The sequence below is a fragment of the Haemaphysalis longicornis genome, unplaced genomic scaffold (assembly GCF_048455015.1).
Source record: "Haemaphysalis longicornis isolate Haplotype H1 unplaced genomic scaffold, Haemaphysalis longicornis Haplotype H1 scaffold_10, whole genome shotgun sequence".
In the NCBI taxonomy this organism is placed as follows: Eukaryota; Metazoa; Arthropoda; class Arachnida; order Ixodida; family Ixodidae; genus Haemaphysalis; species Haemaphysalis longicornis.
The window spans coordinates 128,436,576-128,454,110 of NW_027526204.1; the positions used below are offsets into that span (position 1 = coordinate 128,436,576).

A 17,535-nucleotide genomic window follows, 5' to 3' on the forward strand; every position below is an offset into this window, starting at 1 on the left:
AGCTAACTCAATGTTATCTTATGACGCATTTGCAAGAACACAATGGAATTGTTATCTGACATTTAATCATCTTTCTTTTTTTTAAGCACAGCCCGTTAATAATCTGGAGCTTTTGCCAGATAGCGGCTCTTGGGATTATAACTTTCGATGTTTCCTTTTATAAATAACGGAGTGTTTCAGTCGTTGGAAGCGTTGAATGGCACCTATGCTGTAGTCTGCGATCTGAAGAATGTCCTAGTGCATACCATTGTTCTTGATGCGGGTTCAATTCCCGGCCGCCGCGGCCACTTTTCTGATGGAGGCAAAAAGCAAAAACGCTCACGTGTACACGATTTCGGCGCATGTTAAAGATCCCCAGGTGGTCAAAATTAATCCGGAGCCCTCCACTACGGCGCGCCTCATCGCCTGCGTAGCGTCGGTGTGTTAAACCACGGCCTCCGCGATCGGCTGCCGGCGGCGCGCCGTTGCTCCGGCCGTCCCATTCGGCCGGAGAGAGCGTAATTTCGAAGGGGCCGTTTCGGCGTTTTCCGCTGCACCGCGGCGCGCGGAGCCGATGGTTGAAAGCAACAGCCGTCCGTGCTGCGCCAGTCCGCGAAATGGCTTTTGACAGCTTTTGCGCTCCGTATGGCAAAAATAAACGGCCATAGCTGCTTTTAGGAATGGAAAGTAATATTAAAGCACCTGGTGATGCCTTTATGTCAGCTACGGTGGCGACAAGATGGGGTTATTTCACATGCGCTGTCCCGCACTACGCTCCACGGAACCGACTATGCCTTTCCGATAATACCGCGGTAGCGAAACGTCCCGCGTTTAAATGATGTTCAAATCATAAACAGGTATTGTTATTTCTTATGCTGGCATACGGTCTTAATTCAATTCTGTACAGCCAAGGCTATTAACTTGAGACAACGGGTGGCCGCTGTTTTTTCTGGCATTAGAATCAATCTTTATAGGTCGTAATACCGGTTGAGACTGAAAAACGCTGGAAGTGAATTATGTTTAGGGATTCTTGAGCGACATCGTAATCTCCGTGGCACATCTGTGTTATGCTATTACGTTTTCGTTTTCAGCGGCAGCAAACAAAAAATAAGTTTAACTTCGATGTACTCCATTTTTATTTCGTTCTTAAAGGTATCTCGGTGCCTACTGGGAAGCGCAATAAGCACTGTGAGTGGTATGAATACCTAAAATACATGAACTTTTCGTTACTGATTTCAGGTCCCATCTGTGAAGTAACTTAGCTCTTATATGTTTGGTTTGAATGTTAGCAATTTCTGTTCACCCTAAACAGTTACCTACCACAGCGCACAAGCGAGTCCAGGGGCCGCATGGCTTTTTTTACATCATCACTGCGGAAGCATTAAGTACTCAATTACTCAAAAATATGGAGTTGGGGGTCAGTGTGAGCGAGATATGGTTCCAAAAATTGCACGCCTCGCAAAGAAAATAAAATGGAAGAAAACACGGTGTATTTGGATCAGGAAATGAAATTCGGAGCCGACAGAGTGCCAGCTGTCAAACACGCTATACGCCTGAAAAATGGCCAGTGAGTGCGCTGTGGCCTTATAGACCGGTACTCAGGTCCAAAGTTCTCAGCGGGAGCTGTTAAATGTTGGCGACCACGGGAGGGAGGGTTGGGGGGCTCGCAAGAAGATGCAAACGAACAAAAATTAGGCAAGGCGTACAAAGACGCAAGTTCCCGCTGCCGCTAAAACGATTCCTAATCGACGCCTCCTCAACCGTTACGCCACGTAGATTATACGCCAGACGTATCCCTGTGATGACTAACACATTGTCGAAATAGGAGGTGACACAACCGCGATGGACCTACATTGAGGATCGCACAGCTTAAAATAAAACGCATTCGCATTCCTGCAAGTAAGCAAAGTGTCTCTGTGAACGTTTTTAAGGGGAATTGTTACAGGCTAGGTTCCGATCAGTAGCTGCGAACGTCGACAGGGTGCGTAGAAAAAGTCGCGTTGACAGCATGTATCTTGCGGCAAAGCCAACTTTCTGGCGTTTGCTCTGTATATGTCGATCTCATCTCGGTCCTAAAAAAATCATAAAAAAATTGGTCGCCAGGGTGGTTGCATCATTACGCTGTGCTTCATTTAATTGTCATAATTAGTTTACAGTGACGTTATAAATGTTACAAAAATCCCGTCTGCTCTACATGGCCCTGTGGAGAGTGTATGGATACAAAAAACGGCTGTAACTTTTGTTTTATCAAAACTCGAAACAAATATGACAATTTTTAGCGGAAACGACTCGAACATTACACCAGGTTTTATCTGCTTTTCACCACAAAGTAGTTCACAGCTGAAGTTGGAATTCCCGTCTGCAGTTAATACATTTACGTAAGGGAAACGAACAGCTTCATATGGTTGTCCAGTTTCATTAAACAAATTAACTAAGAAGTATACCGTATACGTTCAATCACAAATTACAAACAATGTTTGTTTCATGCACTTCTTCGATTGCACCCTGCTGGTCTGGCCGCTGGTCAGCTTTCACATAGAACGGCAGTAAACTTTTTTAATATATACGCAGTCTTTTTATTCACAAATGTAGGATCTCAAAGCGTGTGCCTGACACAAGCAGAAAATATTTCAGTGCGGTAAAAAATTTCATATATATGCTTATAATTTCAAATCACGTTGCAGTGCCCTGGGTGTTAGTTTCTTGCGCGATGGGGCCTGGTAGGTGACCGTTGCAACAACATGGCACGCCAACTGCAAACTTGTTCTCAACACCCCAAATAACTATTTATAATAACTCTATAAATGACCTCCGAGAAAGTACTGCGTACCACTCCGTATGCTCGCTCCACGCTTGAAACATGGTCAACCTTTCGTCGATCGCTGGCACACCTTTGCTTCATTTAAATAAGTTTCTCTAAGCTGCTGAGACAAGCCGACTTCATAAAATCATTGTCAAGTCTTATTTCATCTAAAAAAAACGCCCGCACGGGAGGCAAGAGGAATTACAACAGCGAAGACACCCCGCCGCGCAATCTCCGCCAAGCCATTCAGAGGAGCCGGTGCGAACGGCCGAACCATCGGCTAACACCGCCACCTCGCGGCACGTTGCGGAGTGAGCCGCATTACATTTTTTTGCTGGGGGACGCGCCGAATGGGACGGCCGGAGCAACGGCGCGCCGCCGGCAGCCGATCGCGGAGGCCGTGGTTACACCCTGCAATCAATCAATCAACCATTGCTCATGGTCATGGATTAGATGGAGTGATGTGTGAGAGTGAACCAATTGTAGCCAAAAGCGGGAAGAATGCGGACAGCTAGAACACATAGCGGTATATTAATTTAGTGATTGATTGATTTCTTCAACAAACAACAACAACAAAAAAAAAAACCCTAAGTGTATTTAGTCTGGTGCGCTACTGTATTAATATATAAGAAAATAAAAATAAACAGAGGTCATTTATTAAACCACTTTATGCCCACCCACAACTCTGCGAATAGTGCTTCAGTTTGGAATAGTTGTCAGCAAGCAGAAAATAGTGATGCTTTAGATTTCGAAGACAATTTCATAATTACAAGTGAGAGAAAACGTGACAGCAACAAAAACATTCCGCCAGATACACTGGCTTGTACGATAAGAGCAAATACATACGAGTGTTCCAGATGGAGCTAGTAGACAGCTGTTAGGTATGCCTGCTTCCCCTTTTCAGTGCACAAGTTCCAACTTATTGACCATAAAACATTACGAGCTGATAGCCTCATTTCAAACCTCAGGATGTATTAGTGGTTTTGATTCCTCCAACAGTGTGTGTGTAGTAGTACTTACTTTTGTGTCTCGCTACTGTCACAAATAAAAATAAATTTAGTACTTCAGTGAAACTTTTTGGTGAATGGAATGGCTCTTAGTGGCGAGATGGATGATTTATTGTTGAAGATTCTTCCACTCGGTATTTATCGTCAACTTTTCCGTTTCATGCTCCAGTCAAGAGACATGGTACGAACACTACCAGGAGTTGCCGAGGAAACTGGTCAGCTGCTGATAAGGGCCAAGGATCTGCTGGAGCTTGCCAACAAGTACTGGAAGGAGATCATTGGTATGGACTTTTTAACACACGCGCTGGCTACGTGCACTCATACTCTTTAGCTCAATTCTTATGAACTCGATTGAGTCTTATGCATGTGGCAGGATGGGGTGAGACGAGACGGTGCAGGATGGAGCTAGGGCCACTAAATAAGCTAGTGGCTTCAGACAGGACAAGACAGGATGGGACCTGACAGGACAGGACAAGACAGTACTGGACGGGAAGGGATGGGACTGGGTGTAATGTGTAAGTGGGCTGGTGGTTGGCAGGCACGCAAAAGGTAAGAATTTTCCCTGTGGCTAGGAATTTGCCGCATCATCTGCTAAAATGACTAGGCACAGTTAAACCTGCTGAAATGTAGGAGTTTGTCAGTTCAGAACCTAGAAGTGTGTTCAGTGGTGTGGGACATCAATGGGTCAGTATCTTGAGTTGTTTGAAGCGAGCTGAGCAAGTGTTGCCAAGAAGTTTCCATTGTAAATAAAATGGCGTAATAACAGTGTACCCAGTGAAGCCACGTGTGATGAAACTTTTTCAGATGCTGTGGACCACCTGAAGCTGCATGGCTTGGGCCTCGGTCAAGCGGCCACTGGCATTGAGCGCCTTGTCGAGGAGGCCAGGCGAATTTTGCTTGAGATGCAGAGGCGCAAGTTTGACCGTCCCCTGGACGAAGCACAGAGGGAGAACAGGTGGGAACATGGCAACTTTTGGTTGTGCCTGTACCACCTTCCTGTGTGTTGTTTGACACACTGTGTTCCGCTTATGTCCCACTTATGTCCCACTTAGGTCCCACTTATTTTTAGAAATAATGCTCCCTGTCTTGCATAGGCCCACAAATGCTTGTTTGGGTGGATAGTGCGTACATATTTCTGAACTCTACAATGCCGTGGTATGCCGTTCTACTGTTACCTCTCTAAGCTGAAACCTGCCTTAGCTTTTACATCAACATATGTTGGCAATATTGCAAAAATTAGCACATACAAAATCGAGGTTACAGGACAGGTGATGTCACCTTCCTTTTGTCCACGTCTGTTCCTATGCACTAGTAGTGTAAAAAAATACTATGTGACCAGACTGACTTGCTCAACTAACCACCGTATTGCATTTTATTCGCCTAGGTTTTATTTCATATGCCGTGAACCTGCTTTACAGCATAACATCACAGAAAAGCAGTGGCATTGGTGTCAGTTGAGAGTGCTGGCAAATTAGCGGTCATGGCAAAATTTTATACTGATTCAAACCAAGTAGGGATGTGCAAAATTTCAAAACATTCAAACATCAAAGTGAATAATGTGGTGTTCATCAATTACGGATTGAATTGAATAACGTTATTTAAAAATTTCAAATATTTTGAAGGTATTTTTGAAGTTCAAAAGCACCCATGACCGCAGCCAAAATGCCCTGGCTTCTTTCGGTACACAATCTTACCCGCAGTGCACTGGTGACATGCAGCGAAAGAGCAAGAAAAATTTGTTTCTCAGTTTTGGTCAACATCTCTTAGATAACTGCTTACTAGCATAGTCGCCAATTTTCTCATCAAGCGATGCTCATTGTTGGTGTTTTTCTTATATCTGTAATGGTGACTTTTCTATACAGGGCATACAAAAGAATGATAAACCCGTCTAGCTTCGTACCTTTACACCCTGATGTATCCTTCATGTCAAGAAGGTGTTGACAGCACAGCACTGGTGAAGCCAGTTTGCCAAACATGCATGTTTGCGGTCACTCACTTGTGCTAAGCATTGTGTGAAGTGCCGTTAGTGTAACCGATATTTAAGATTGTTGTGCGCACGGGGACATTAATTGTGCAAACGTTAAAAATATTGTTAGTAGTACTGAGACATGAACCTACTAGAATTGGGTTGCAAAGCAAAGGTGATACAACAATGCCATGACAACAAATTGCTAACCTGCAAAATTTTGCAAAGATGTTTCATGCCTTGCGTTGCCTTGCACACACTGTTGCCTCGCTAGAACTTACTGAATCTTCACTGAATTGCTTCTTCTTTCCTTAGAAGAAATTTGTTAATCACAGCTTGTTGAAATATATAGTTAGTCCCTAATTATGCCAATACTGAAACACTTGCGGTTGAGGTTACCACATGCGAGGAAAGTTGCCTCCACATAAAATATAATACTAATATTAATAAAGCCTAAAGCAGCAGGATAGCTTTTGTATGTTTGTTTTACAAAAAATTTTTACAGGAGCTCTTGTAAGAGCCTTCTTGTTTTCGGCCAAGCAGCTACTAAAGCGTACTTTTAAGAAACTGAATTTCAGTTTTTGTACCATAAATCACAAACTATTCGCTTCGATTCGAAACTATTCAAACACAATCATTATTTACTTCGAAAGGGATACCTTGCACAGGCCTAAAACAGGTGCATAATTTGTGCAGATGGGCACAGATAAACGAGAGTGCAATGAGAACCTCTTAAATGATTAAGAATCAAGGGCAGGGCAGCTAGAACACGGACAAAAGAAAAACTTGACACATACGAGCTTCCTTTTATTTGTGCTCCAACTGCAGTTTCTTTTCTTTTTGTGGTCATGTCTAACCAACACGCCCAAATCGCTACCTCATGAATATCCTTGTCGTAACGGGTCTGGCCTTTTTCTTTTTCCTCTCGGGTGTTGCAGGAAGGCCCACCAGCTTCTCGAGAAGGTGAAGAACCTGGTGCTGAACCTGCAAGAGGTGGGCGACCTGGCCGAACGGCTGGACCGCATCGACCAGCTGCTCAGCGAGATGGTGCGCCGGATACAGCATGACGTGCAGAAGCCCACGGCCAAGGCCTTGGACCTTCTCGAAACAGAGCTGCAGACCCTCAACTCCATTCAGGTATATTCTTGGACCCACGGGCTTTTATTCCCCCAGTTATTCCCCCAATCAGTCCTCTTTGACTGGTTATAGTTGAACCTCGTTATAAGAGGCATGGATGTAAGAGACAATCGGGTATAAGAGGCACTATTCACCCACATGAATGGCCGCCCTATCTTTTAAAGTAAATTGACCTCTTTTATAACTGACATCGGATGTAGAAGATATTTGGATATAAAGCACAAGTTATCCTTGAATTTTGGTCAACAATCTCGCTTGTAATAGACATTTTAACTTTAGATGTGGTGCCACCAGTTACTAACTGCAGTTGCGTCTGTTGTGGAATCAAAGGGGACTACACACACCCGCTGTCGCTATTTATTATAACTTCTGCAAATGCACAGGGACTCAGTATGCTATGAAACAACGACAAGAAGCCCTACTGATGGAAATGCAACATACAGAAATGGTTAAAGCTTACTGCCATGCGTACTAGCGTGACCTCTCATGCGGGCTTCTGCGCCAACCAATAAAACCGGGACTGTGCAGTCGGCTCTCTCCCAATCACGTAGCTCCAATTGAGAAGCATCGCAGATGTGGAGTCCTGCAAGCGTGATGAATAGCCAGAGCACACAGCGGAAGAAGCTGTGCGCTATGGCTACTCACGAGGCTTGTGAACTCGACATCTGCGATTCATCTTCCCCAAACAGTGAAAGAAGAGAAAGCTTGTAGAAGCTGTTGTTAAAAAACAGTGTAAATAGAGTCATGAAGCAAACAAATATTCAGAACTATTTTATAAATACTGGGGGCAAGACATAAATTATAATAAACCTTTTGCAACATGCTAGAGTGTTCTTTTGAGCTCTTTTTGGTCATACGGTGCCCACACTGAACTAGGGGTTGATCAGTTAGTGAAAACATAGCCTCTCAAAAAGAGTCGTACGTGCCCACACTGAACTAGGTGTTGATCAGTTAGTGAAAACATAGCCTCTCAAAAAGAGATCTCACATATAAGAGACAGAAACTGCTCCCCGGTATGTGTCTCTTGTAAAGGGGTTTAACTGTAATACAAGAGAGCCCTTTGAGCGAGTGAGGGAAGCCAGTGAGAGCTCTTTGTAAGCTGATGCGTGGTATATGCGTCACTTGACACGCCGCTTGCGGTGCTTGTAATCTGATCCTCCATCACGTGAGCATCATGCCGAGGCACGAAATTGGTGGTGGCTCAGTCCAGGGTAGCGATGATGCAGACAAAGTACCCTTAAGTGTGCTTCTCCCACAACAGTTCAATTCGGTGTTGTTCCTTTCTCCATCATGCTGGAAAAGCAGGGCAGTCTGACTGTCCCCCCGGACTAATGGTAGTATTATAGTTGAAGTAGAAGTCAAAAGAGTTTTGTAAGAGGCTGAAATAAAAAATAGTTTACCAAACACCAAAATGTCTTGGCTAGCTGCCACAGCTGATGTGGCTTCCATTGGCTTCCAAAGTGGAGAAAACTTCCATTAACTTCTTTGTTATATTCTCTAACATTTCAGAATCTCATTGGCGGCAGCGTGGATGGGGCGAAGCGAGCCAACGATTCTTTGGTTGAAGCCAAAGAATGGCTGAGGCAAGCCAGGGATGCAATCATTGACGCTTCCTTCAAGTTCGACGTGAGTAGTGTGCACCCCTGAATTTCTGATCACTGTTACCTCTGAATAAGCAGACATTTATATCAAGAGAACTGCGAGGATAAGTCGAAAAGGGTACAGGCTACATGTAGTTTTATGTAGCCAGTATATATGAGTGGAATTTAGTGTACAGTAGCTTTGAGGCAACAAACAGCAAAGTTCTTTTGGCAGCACTTTTATGCCAACCTGTTTTCAATGGCAGCTGAAATGCTCAAACATGAAAAGCTCAATTTTCAGAATAAACAGGTAGGTATTGTCATTGTCCCCAGGATAAAATAAAAGAGACAATAAAATGCGTCCTTGATGTGAAGTTTGAGCAACATTTTTTTAAAGTGTTCCATTTATCCATGTAACACGCTGTACATGCGCATGATCATCGCAACACATCATAGATAGCATCATCAGTATCTTTGTCATCACTGAAATGACGACACGATTACGATATGCCATGATGACGTCTTGAACCCACGTGCACATCTTGCCCTGTGATAAAATAAAGATTCGCGCATATATCACCTTGTTAGTCCCAGTTCTCTTGTGTCAGTTATGGGGTGTTAAAAAATAGCAATTACCTCCGAGCTGACGAATCGTGGATTAGCTAACGTGGAACCAATGTTGCCTTCTTAATCTCAGGAGCTGCCGCGACTTCTCACCGAAATATCGAACGCCACAGACGCTCTGGAGCAACGCCGAGGCATTCTTGACCGGCTGAACCCGGAATACAAGGAGAAATATGTTCTCGGCTGCCAACGACATGCCGACGAAATGGGAGCGCACGTTGCACGCCTTGCCGAGTAAACGCCATTCATTTGTCTTCTTGGTGCATTTTGGTATGCATTGGTAATGCTTAAAAAAAATTTTTGAAGAGCCATGTCCCCCCTTAACTGTGCAGGCCTGATGCATAGGAAAAACTTACAGTAGGTAGGAAAGAAAGAATGATGATAGACCTCTGGTTAGCGTTAACATTATGGTTAGTTGTAAGTTTTCAAAAAGAAGCGTGGTTATCTTATTAATCTATAATAAAGCTTTCTGCGAGCAAGCATTCTTCCATCACAAGGATATTTTGAGCTCCCCAGTTGCTTTTGTAACTATGTAAAATTGTTGTCGATGCAGAAGAAATGGCAATTTTGCATCATGAGGGGTTTTCTGGTGTAATGTAATAAGCCTCCTTAGGAGGTCAACCTTGAAGTTTTCATAGAAGAATTTGAATATCTATCAAGAAAAGTACACTTAGGGCATTACTGCTTCATTTGCGAAGGGTACGTGAAGTGTACGTTTTAGGTGTCACGGACTAAAAGTTCAGTCCCCACCCCTTGAATTTAGTTTTTTTGTATGCTTTTTGGCAGCACTGGTCCCAAAAGGCACATAAAGTTGCAATAAATTTGTTGGTCTTCGAGAACGTGTCACATTTAATATTTCAGACATTTTAAACAGAACTGTTAAGTATTATATCAGTGCCTTCTTTTCCCCTTTCAATCTTGATTTTTGATTTTTTTAGGCTGTTCTATTATTTGGACCATTTTATAGTCTCATAAGATCCCCCCTGATCCTCTTACCCTGAAAATCTAGGAGAGACTAACTAGGCATCATCCAAGCTTTGCTTCATGACTTAGCTTATATTTCAGATCGCTGATTTGATGGCTGAGTATGGTTTGTTTTTGTGCAAGCATCATGTCAGCTACATCCAAGATCTGGCATTGTTACATTTTTAAAGTACTGTAGTGAATGAAACGGCAGGAACTTGAATTGCAAGAGCATGACACGTTTGATTTCTAAATCACTTTGAATGCAACTTGGTTTTGAATCACGAATCTGGCAACACTTCAATCTCTCTCTTTTGCAGTCAGTTTAGGACCACGCAGGAAGTTTCCGAATATCCACTGCGGGCTGCTCGTGTCTACCAGAACATTGTCGACGCTCTGGAAGACGCTGAGGATGCTGCTCGCAAGGCAGCTGATGCAGCTGACAGGGCCTTTGATGAGGTACAATTGTACAGTTTCATTCTTTCATTCAGTTTTGCTTCACGCCGCTTTTCGCAACTTTAGCGAGTTGTAGCAGTAGTTCTTCTGTGTGTACGCGAGCCATTTTGTGAAATGAAAAGACATTTTTATAGGGTTTGTAAAATGGTTGGTAGTTGGTGAAGCAACGACACATTTTTTTCTTCACAATGCAGTTTGAACTGACCTTATGCAGATTAGCCCAGCCAAGGCAAGCCCAACCAAGTCTGACGCTAAACTTACGGAATTTAACTCGACAGATCCTGCTGCAACAAGAAGCAGCAGCAAAATTGCACTGACACATAGTGGATATGCGGTGTCCTGTTACACAACTTGGCAAGACATGTGCAACTTATCAGGATGACCCACGGCAGTGGCTCGGTGGCTAAGGCATTGTGCTGCTGAGCCCAAAGACACGGATTTGATCCTGGCCATGTCGGTCATTTTTCTGATGGAGGCAAAAAAGCAAAGACGCTCGTGTGTCAAGATTTGGGCGCGTGTTAAAGATCCCCTGGTAAACGAAATTAATTTAGAGTCCTCCACTACCGAGCGCCTCAAAGCCCACATGTAGTTTCGGAGTGTTAAACCCCATAATCTTTTTTAACTCTTCAAGAGCCGCTGTGTAAGGTTGGCTTTGCTTCGTTGCACCATCAGGGATGTTAGCTTCTTTGCAAAACACAAATTTTTTCGTTCGCCTTTTAACTTCACTTTGAAGCTGCACGAAAAATAGAACAAGCATTATAAACAGACGGGTGCATTGTTGATGCCTTTGGTGTGCTTGGATTATTCTTCAGCATTATGTCATGGCTGATGACAGACACCCTCCCCCACCCCCCTCATGACTGTGAACCAACATGTGCGTCTATGCTTATATGTCTGTCCTTGACACAATCTGTAATTTTGTTTCCTTTTTTGTCATCGGTAAAGCTCAAACACAAGAGTGCGCTGAGATTCAAAACATCCGTATGGGCACACAATTTTTTTCTCAATTTTTTTTTCATTTGGGAGCATGGGTATGCTTGAGAGTTATGAAACGTTTTTTTTATAAATGTTTTGAGACTGCTGCAGATTTTGAATGGTAAAAAAAAACACATCAGCCTCAATTGTACAGCAACCATCGGCAGTGCACAAAAAGAAAAATAAAGGTACAAACTGTCATAATATAGTTAGTGGGGCAGTGAAAAAGCATTAGTGTGCTGCACACACTAACATACCGTATTTATTCAATTATAAGGCGGTCGCGATTATAAGGTGAGGGTGCAGTTTGGAGAGTAAAAAAAAAGAAGTATATTTCTGATCTTCGAATATAAGGCACCGGGGTTGAGGCTACTGATTTTGGGAAAAAACCTCGCCTTATATTCAAGTAAATACGGTACTCGTCTTTCGAATGCAGGCCTACCCTCGGACAGGCGATAGCCTCATGCACCAAGCTGAGAGTGCCAGGGAACGAAGTGAAGACCTGCTCCGACAGGCTAAGCAGCTCAGAGATGAAGACATCCCAGGTGAGTGGCAGAAATGGGAACCCGTCTATGAATTCAGAGTGCATGCATGGCATGGTAATTTGTCAATAGCTTTACGGCCCACTGTAAGATGCAGCAGTTCAGTTAGCTTGCAATGAAGCTCGGCTTGAATAAGCTTCATAGAACGTTTAGCTGAGTAGTGGCACATTTAACTCTTTCGCTACCGCCGGAAAATGGACTAATTTTAGGGGTCCAAGAAAACATTTTTTTTCCTGCTAAAAAATTGGTTAAGCACTAATTGCAGGAGCACAAAATGCAGATTATTTAAGGGCATTTCCAATAATACCAGCTTTTTAAAGGTTTTTATATATCATAGTTGTAAAAAAAATATCAAAACCAAAATTTTTTGTCAAGTTGTCGAAAAAAATGATAAAAAAGGAGTTGTGTATATCAAACCACCGGTAGTAGAAAAAAATTAGAATATACATTTTGTAGGAAAACATTTCAAAAACACGCTCTAGAAAAAATGTCGACTTGCGCAAAACAGTTTGTCAGATATAAAAAAAAAATTTTTGCATGCACGGTGCTCGTGTCATGCGGTGAAGCCCAACCTCCAATTCAAAATGTGCAATTTCGGGTGGTTTCCTGGAATAAATCTGGCGGTTTGTCATTATCAGAGGCACCAATTTGCCCCCACATAACGTAAAAAGATCTTGTCAATGGCTGACTTTGCATTTACAGCGAGCACAATATTTGGGACAAGCACGCGATGCGGAAAAAAACATGCATGAAGTTGAAAACGGAACGCCGTGGCTGATGCTTGTTGTCGTTCACAGTCAGTTATCTCTCAAAACATAAGCTGAGCTTTATTATCATCTTCTTACTCGCAATTGTAGCCTTGCTCGCAAAAATGAGGTACGATGAGCTAGAATCGTGCCCTGCGATCTTTGGCCGAGTAGCAGTTGCGCGCTGAAAAAGATCAGCATAACGAGCCTCCTTTATTGCAGCGCCACCTAACATTTTTCAAATGAAACAGTACAAAAACTTATCAGAGACTCCGTCCGAATAGACAGTTCAACTAAGCAGCTACATTAGACACCCGGATATACCCTCGCATGGAAACGAAACTGGAAGGCGAATAGCTGGCAGTGTAAGGCCGGTTTGAAGCGCTGTCCTCGGCGGAACAGATATCTGGCGACTGGGTGTGACCTTTTGACTTGCATCTGAAGTTCTTATCGCAGAAATCGGGTTAGGGTGGGGGGAAATCAGGAGCGCTGTGCTTTGTTCGAGGATCAGTCGCGGACGCTTCAGGCGCCATGGCAGGTAGCCTTGAAGTTGGGTAACTGCGTAGTAGCGCTAAATATGAATTGTTTGCGAATGGTCCTGGGGTAAGTAGAACTACCACAGTACTTAAAACAACGTGTGCAAAGGCAATAAAACTGCCTAAAATCATAAAGTAGCTTTGCAACCAGGCACTGCTTGACATTTTCAGCCGATTTCTGGGATTATTACTGTCAGAGCGCGAACCTGACGATTGAAAATCGTTTGCTAGTTCCCCATTCATGCCCTGATAGAAAAAAACAAGCGCTGGTGCAGAGTAATTACGAGTTGCACGCATTCTTCGTTGGTAGCCGTGATGCGCGATGACCACGCCCCTTTTCCACACCCAGGTGATTCAAAAGCGTGTCAAAAATCACGTTTCCGTTCGAAAAATGAAAACAAAACTGATTTTGAAAGGCCATTTTCTGATCTAACTCCAAACAGCTTTACTTATTCGAGAAACGCCTGGAACGCTATGAAAAGGCGCTCCCAAAAGTATCGATCAAATTGATCGATTTTGATAACAGTAGCGAAAGAGTTAAGCAATACTTGACTGAACTGAAATGGCTGAGCAGGGCTTTTTGATGGGAGGTAAAGTTTAACCTCACTCTTGGTACAGAAGAAAGATCAGAGTGCTATTCTGTGACTTGGAAGTGTATGGAGACAGGGTGCAGAAAATGTCTGTAGCCTTCAGGCATGCCTTGTGGTATTGTAAAAACTTATTGTAAAAAAGATAAAAAGAGGGCTGTGATTGCTTTGCTTATTTTATTGTTGTTTTGTAATGATGGCAGTCCAAATCTACCCACCATTACAATTACTTTGTTGTATTCATTAGTTATTTACAGGCAATTTTGTCAAATGAGGTTCAGCTGTGGCATGTCTTCATCTGAAACCTATTTGTGTTCAGTTCAATTAAATTTCACTGCAACACCAAACAAAGTCAAGTTGAAATGAGGCCTAAGTAAAATTACTTCAAGTAAAATCTCAAACCACCATGTGGCTTTGGAACACTGGTTTCAATTCCCAACATTGCAAGATGTGTTTTTACAGAAGGAAACCATCAAAGTGCCCAAGTAATGAGATCCTAAGTAATTAAAAATAAATGTCAAGAAATGTAAGCTACAGAAGCCTCCTAATACACCTAGTTTATTCCGGGAGCTGAATCGTATGTCTACTTTAAAAAGCTTCTACATTCCAAGTAGCTCTAAGCAATAGCTATGATGAGAAACACAAGAAATTAATGTGGTACGTGTTACAAATGAACAAAAAAAAGTGGAAGGCAGAAGCTGCAAATACGTAAAATGGCCACAAACGCTTGACTCACTGTTTAGTTTTGGGAAAGTTGTTTTTCACGCTTTGTTGCTGCTTCTCAAAAACAGCGTGAAGCAGAGGGCCACATCTTTGCATGTTTTATGTCTATTTTAATTGCACTACTACAAAGACGCGGTATACTGTGTATTCCAGAAAAATTTCTGTAGGCGAGTAATGCCATTGCTATTCTAATTTCTGCCATCGATTACCCCTGCGCTGCTACACAGAGCTTCAGTACGCCATGCGGGCGAAGAAGAACATGCTGAAGGGGCTGGAGAACGACATTGGCGATGGGAACCAGGCTATAGAGGCCATCAATCGGGAGCTCGACAGGCTGCCAACGGACGTCTCGGAGCCCCTGGAAGACGCACTGAAGGAGGCTGAACGGGCCGACAAGAAACAGGTCGGCGCAAACGATCGGGCCGACAGAATCATCGGCCTGTTGGCCGGTGTGGTGGTGAAAGTAGGAACGCTCCAGACGGGATCCGCAGAGGGTCTTGACAACCTCACGCGACTCAGTGAGTATAGCACACTCTGATTGAAGCAGGGAATTGACAAGGGGCTCTTTCTTATTGCTCTTACCATCATGTAGCCATCATGTACCATCATGCTGCCATTATGTACCAGAATGAAGCCATCACGTACCATCATGTAGGCGGGGCATTGTAGTCATCACAGCTGTGCCAGAGAGGCCCCAGGAGCACAATACTGGCTGATCTGCCATGTTGACGCAAGCATTTTGTTGCTACTCAAAAATTAACTACTTCGAAATCAGGCCACCGGCTGTTGCTTTTTTCAGGTTTTGATGTAATGTTGGTGAATTTTTGTTTATAGTGAAACGATGCTCATTTTCATGAGTCACGATGCTCACGGAATGAATTTCAGGATTTGTTAAAGGCGTCGGGCGGAGTGTTTGCAGTGATTGCCTCCCTGTGGTCTTTCAGTCGATGAAGCTCAGAAGGGCATCAAGCAAGCCTCGCAGCTGGCCACCAGGTCGGAAGAGTCCGCAGCTCGTGCCCAAAAGGCCCACGGAGTGCTCCAACTCAACTTGAAAGAACTTCGAGACAAGATCCTTCTCGCCAGGCAGCGAGCCTCTAGCGTAAGTCTGAAGACAGTATTTCTGTTGTGTGGTGCACTGGAGGTATTTTGCTCATTGTTTGGTTCAATGTCACCTTTGATAGCTATTTTGTTAATGCTTGTAGCTGAAGGCTAAGGCTTTGTAACAAACTGAACAGCGTGGACTGTGGTGGTTCACAGAGTCTGAGAAATATTCGACAAAATTGTAGCATGTTTAGAGCGACTTTACGTTGGTTGGAAGTGAGCGCTTGGTGAAAGGATAGAAAATGCAAAAAAATGAAATATTCCTATGAAAAAACTTGTGTAGCACCTTTTAATTTGTGTGCTAGTTCACGCGGCATTGAAGGCAAGAGCAGTATGTCTGTCTCTCTGCTCTGTTGTCATTATAAGCTGCTGATAGTGAATGCACTTTAACTTAAAGGGGTCCTGAAATACCTTCCGCCGGTGCATGGATGTACATCTACCCAAATAAAGCAATGTATTTGCAATCTCCTCCCGCAAGAATTTTGTTAAAGCGATGAGTATTAGCTGAGAAATTGTAAATCAAAAACCGCGCATTATCGTCGCTTCGCGTTTCCTCCTCCTTTCGACTTCTCTCCGCTGTTGACGGCGCGCGAGCGTTGCCTCCCATGATGCTGCGCTCCGCAGCGGTGACGTACTTCCGCTATTGCGCTGATCAGACTGTCGGCTGCTACGGGCAAGCTTTGTCGACACCATGAATCCCGCACTCCGCCGCTCAAGGCTGGAAAAGCGAACGAAAAATCTGGCCGCATGTATGCGGCGGCCTCGCCTTGCCCTTTCGCGGTGTAAGTTGCTGGCGGCACATGACTTTTTATCGGCGACGAACTCGCAGCCGCACGGGGAGGGTCGTGCGCTCTAAAGTCCCTCGATCGGCGTTTATCGAGGGACTTTAGTGCGCTCGTTCCCTTGATGCACCGCGCACTGTTTATCCAAAAAGCGCCGTATCAGATGTGGCCCCGCTGGTGCCGGGTCTTATTTTGCGGCGGTGGTAATTCCTGCCGGCGGCATGTGAAAACCCGTGCACAAAACGCTTCAATCATGTGACCAGTTCAGCTTGGGGCGACGCGTGGTGGAGAGCGGCAGCGTTGGCAAAACATTGAAACACGGTTCCAAATATATAACTGGAACTTTTTTGCAAAAAAGTTCCAGTTACTAAGTGGATCTTACGTGGAACCAGATTAAGAGTGTGGAGAGCGGCAACGTTGGCAAAACATGCTCCGTCGCGGTGAGCTTTCTAGCGCTGGAGCGAGCGCCACTTCTTTGACAATCTCAAACATCGGTTGCCTTGGCAACAAGGCACGAACCGCTTAGAAGTCAGTTACGGTTCCGTGATCCCGGTTCAGCTCGGGGCCCCACCTCGCGACATGTGGGAACTGCAGGCGTACCACTCATTCCCATTGGGAAGTGCGAGATGCGTTTGGCATTACAGGAGGCGATGGTGTGTGTGTTGTGGACGCCTTTGTTTCGCGATGAAATGCGCCGCTGTGCTTTTGCGGGTGGACAGTGCTTCCCATGGTCTGGATTATCTTTCTCGAGCGACGTACGACTCAACCTCGCATGGGGTATGTGCAGTGTGCGTGGCTAAAAGCCATCGGCTTGTGCGCCAGAGTTAACTGACTTGCTGTTCGTCCCCGCAAAGCGCGCGCGAGGTGAGTACCGAATTTACGACGGGCAGGAGGCAACCCATCGTCTGTCAATCGCGGTTCGGACTTGCAACGCATGTTGTGACGTTGTGTTCGTTAGAAACGCATCTCTGCATTGTTTTAAAGTTGAATAAAATGTATGCGTCAAACCCGGGCATTCGGCTCAGGGC

General features: G+C 44.3%; 1 protein-coding gene across 1 annotated transcript in view; it reads left to right on the forward strand.

The window, feature by feature from the left end:
* The window catches only part of Wb (wing blister), a 115,744-nt gene that overhangs the window by 74,620 nt on the left and 23,589 nt on the right, over positions 1 to 17,535 (forward strand). Inside the window, exons 37-45 of the mRNA XM_077690699.1 lie at positions 3,959 to 4,070; positions 4,594 to 4,744; positions 6,694 to 6,892; positions 8,402 to 8,518; positions 9,170 to 9,330; positions 10,380 to 10,518; positions 11,927 to 12,035; positions 14,852 to 15,142; positions 15,569 to 15,723. Coding sequence (XP_077546825.1) covers positions 3,959 to 4,070; positions 4,594 to 4,744; positions 6,694 to 6,892; positions 8,402 to 8,518; positions 9,170 to 9,330; positions 10,380 to 10,518; positions 11,927 to 12,035; positions 14,852 to 15,142; positions 15,569 to 15,723 — 1,434 coding nt within the window. The remainder of the gene's footprint in view (positions 1 to 3,958; positions 4,071 to 4,593; positions 4,745 to 6,693; positions 6,893 to 8,401; positions 8,519 to 9,169; positions 9,331 to 10,379; positions 10,519 to 11,926; positions 12,036 to 14,851; positions 15,143 to 15,568; positions 15,724 to 17,535) is intronic.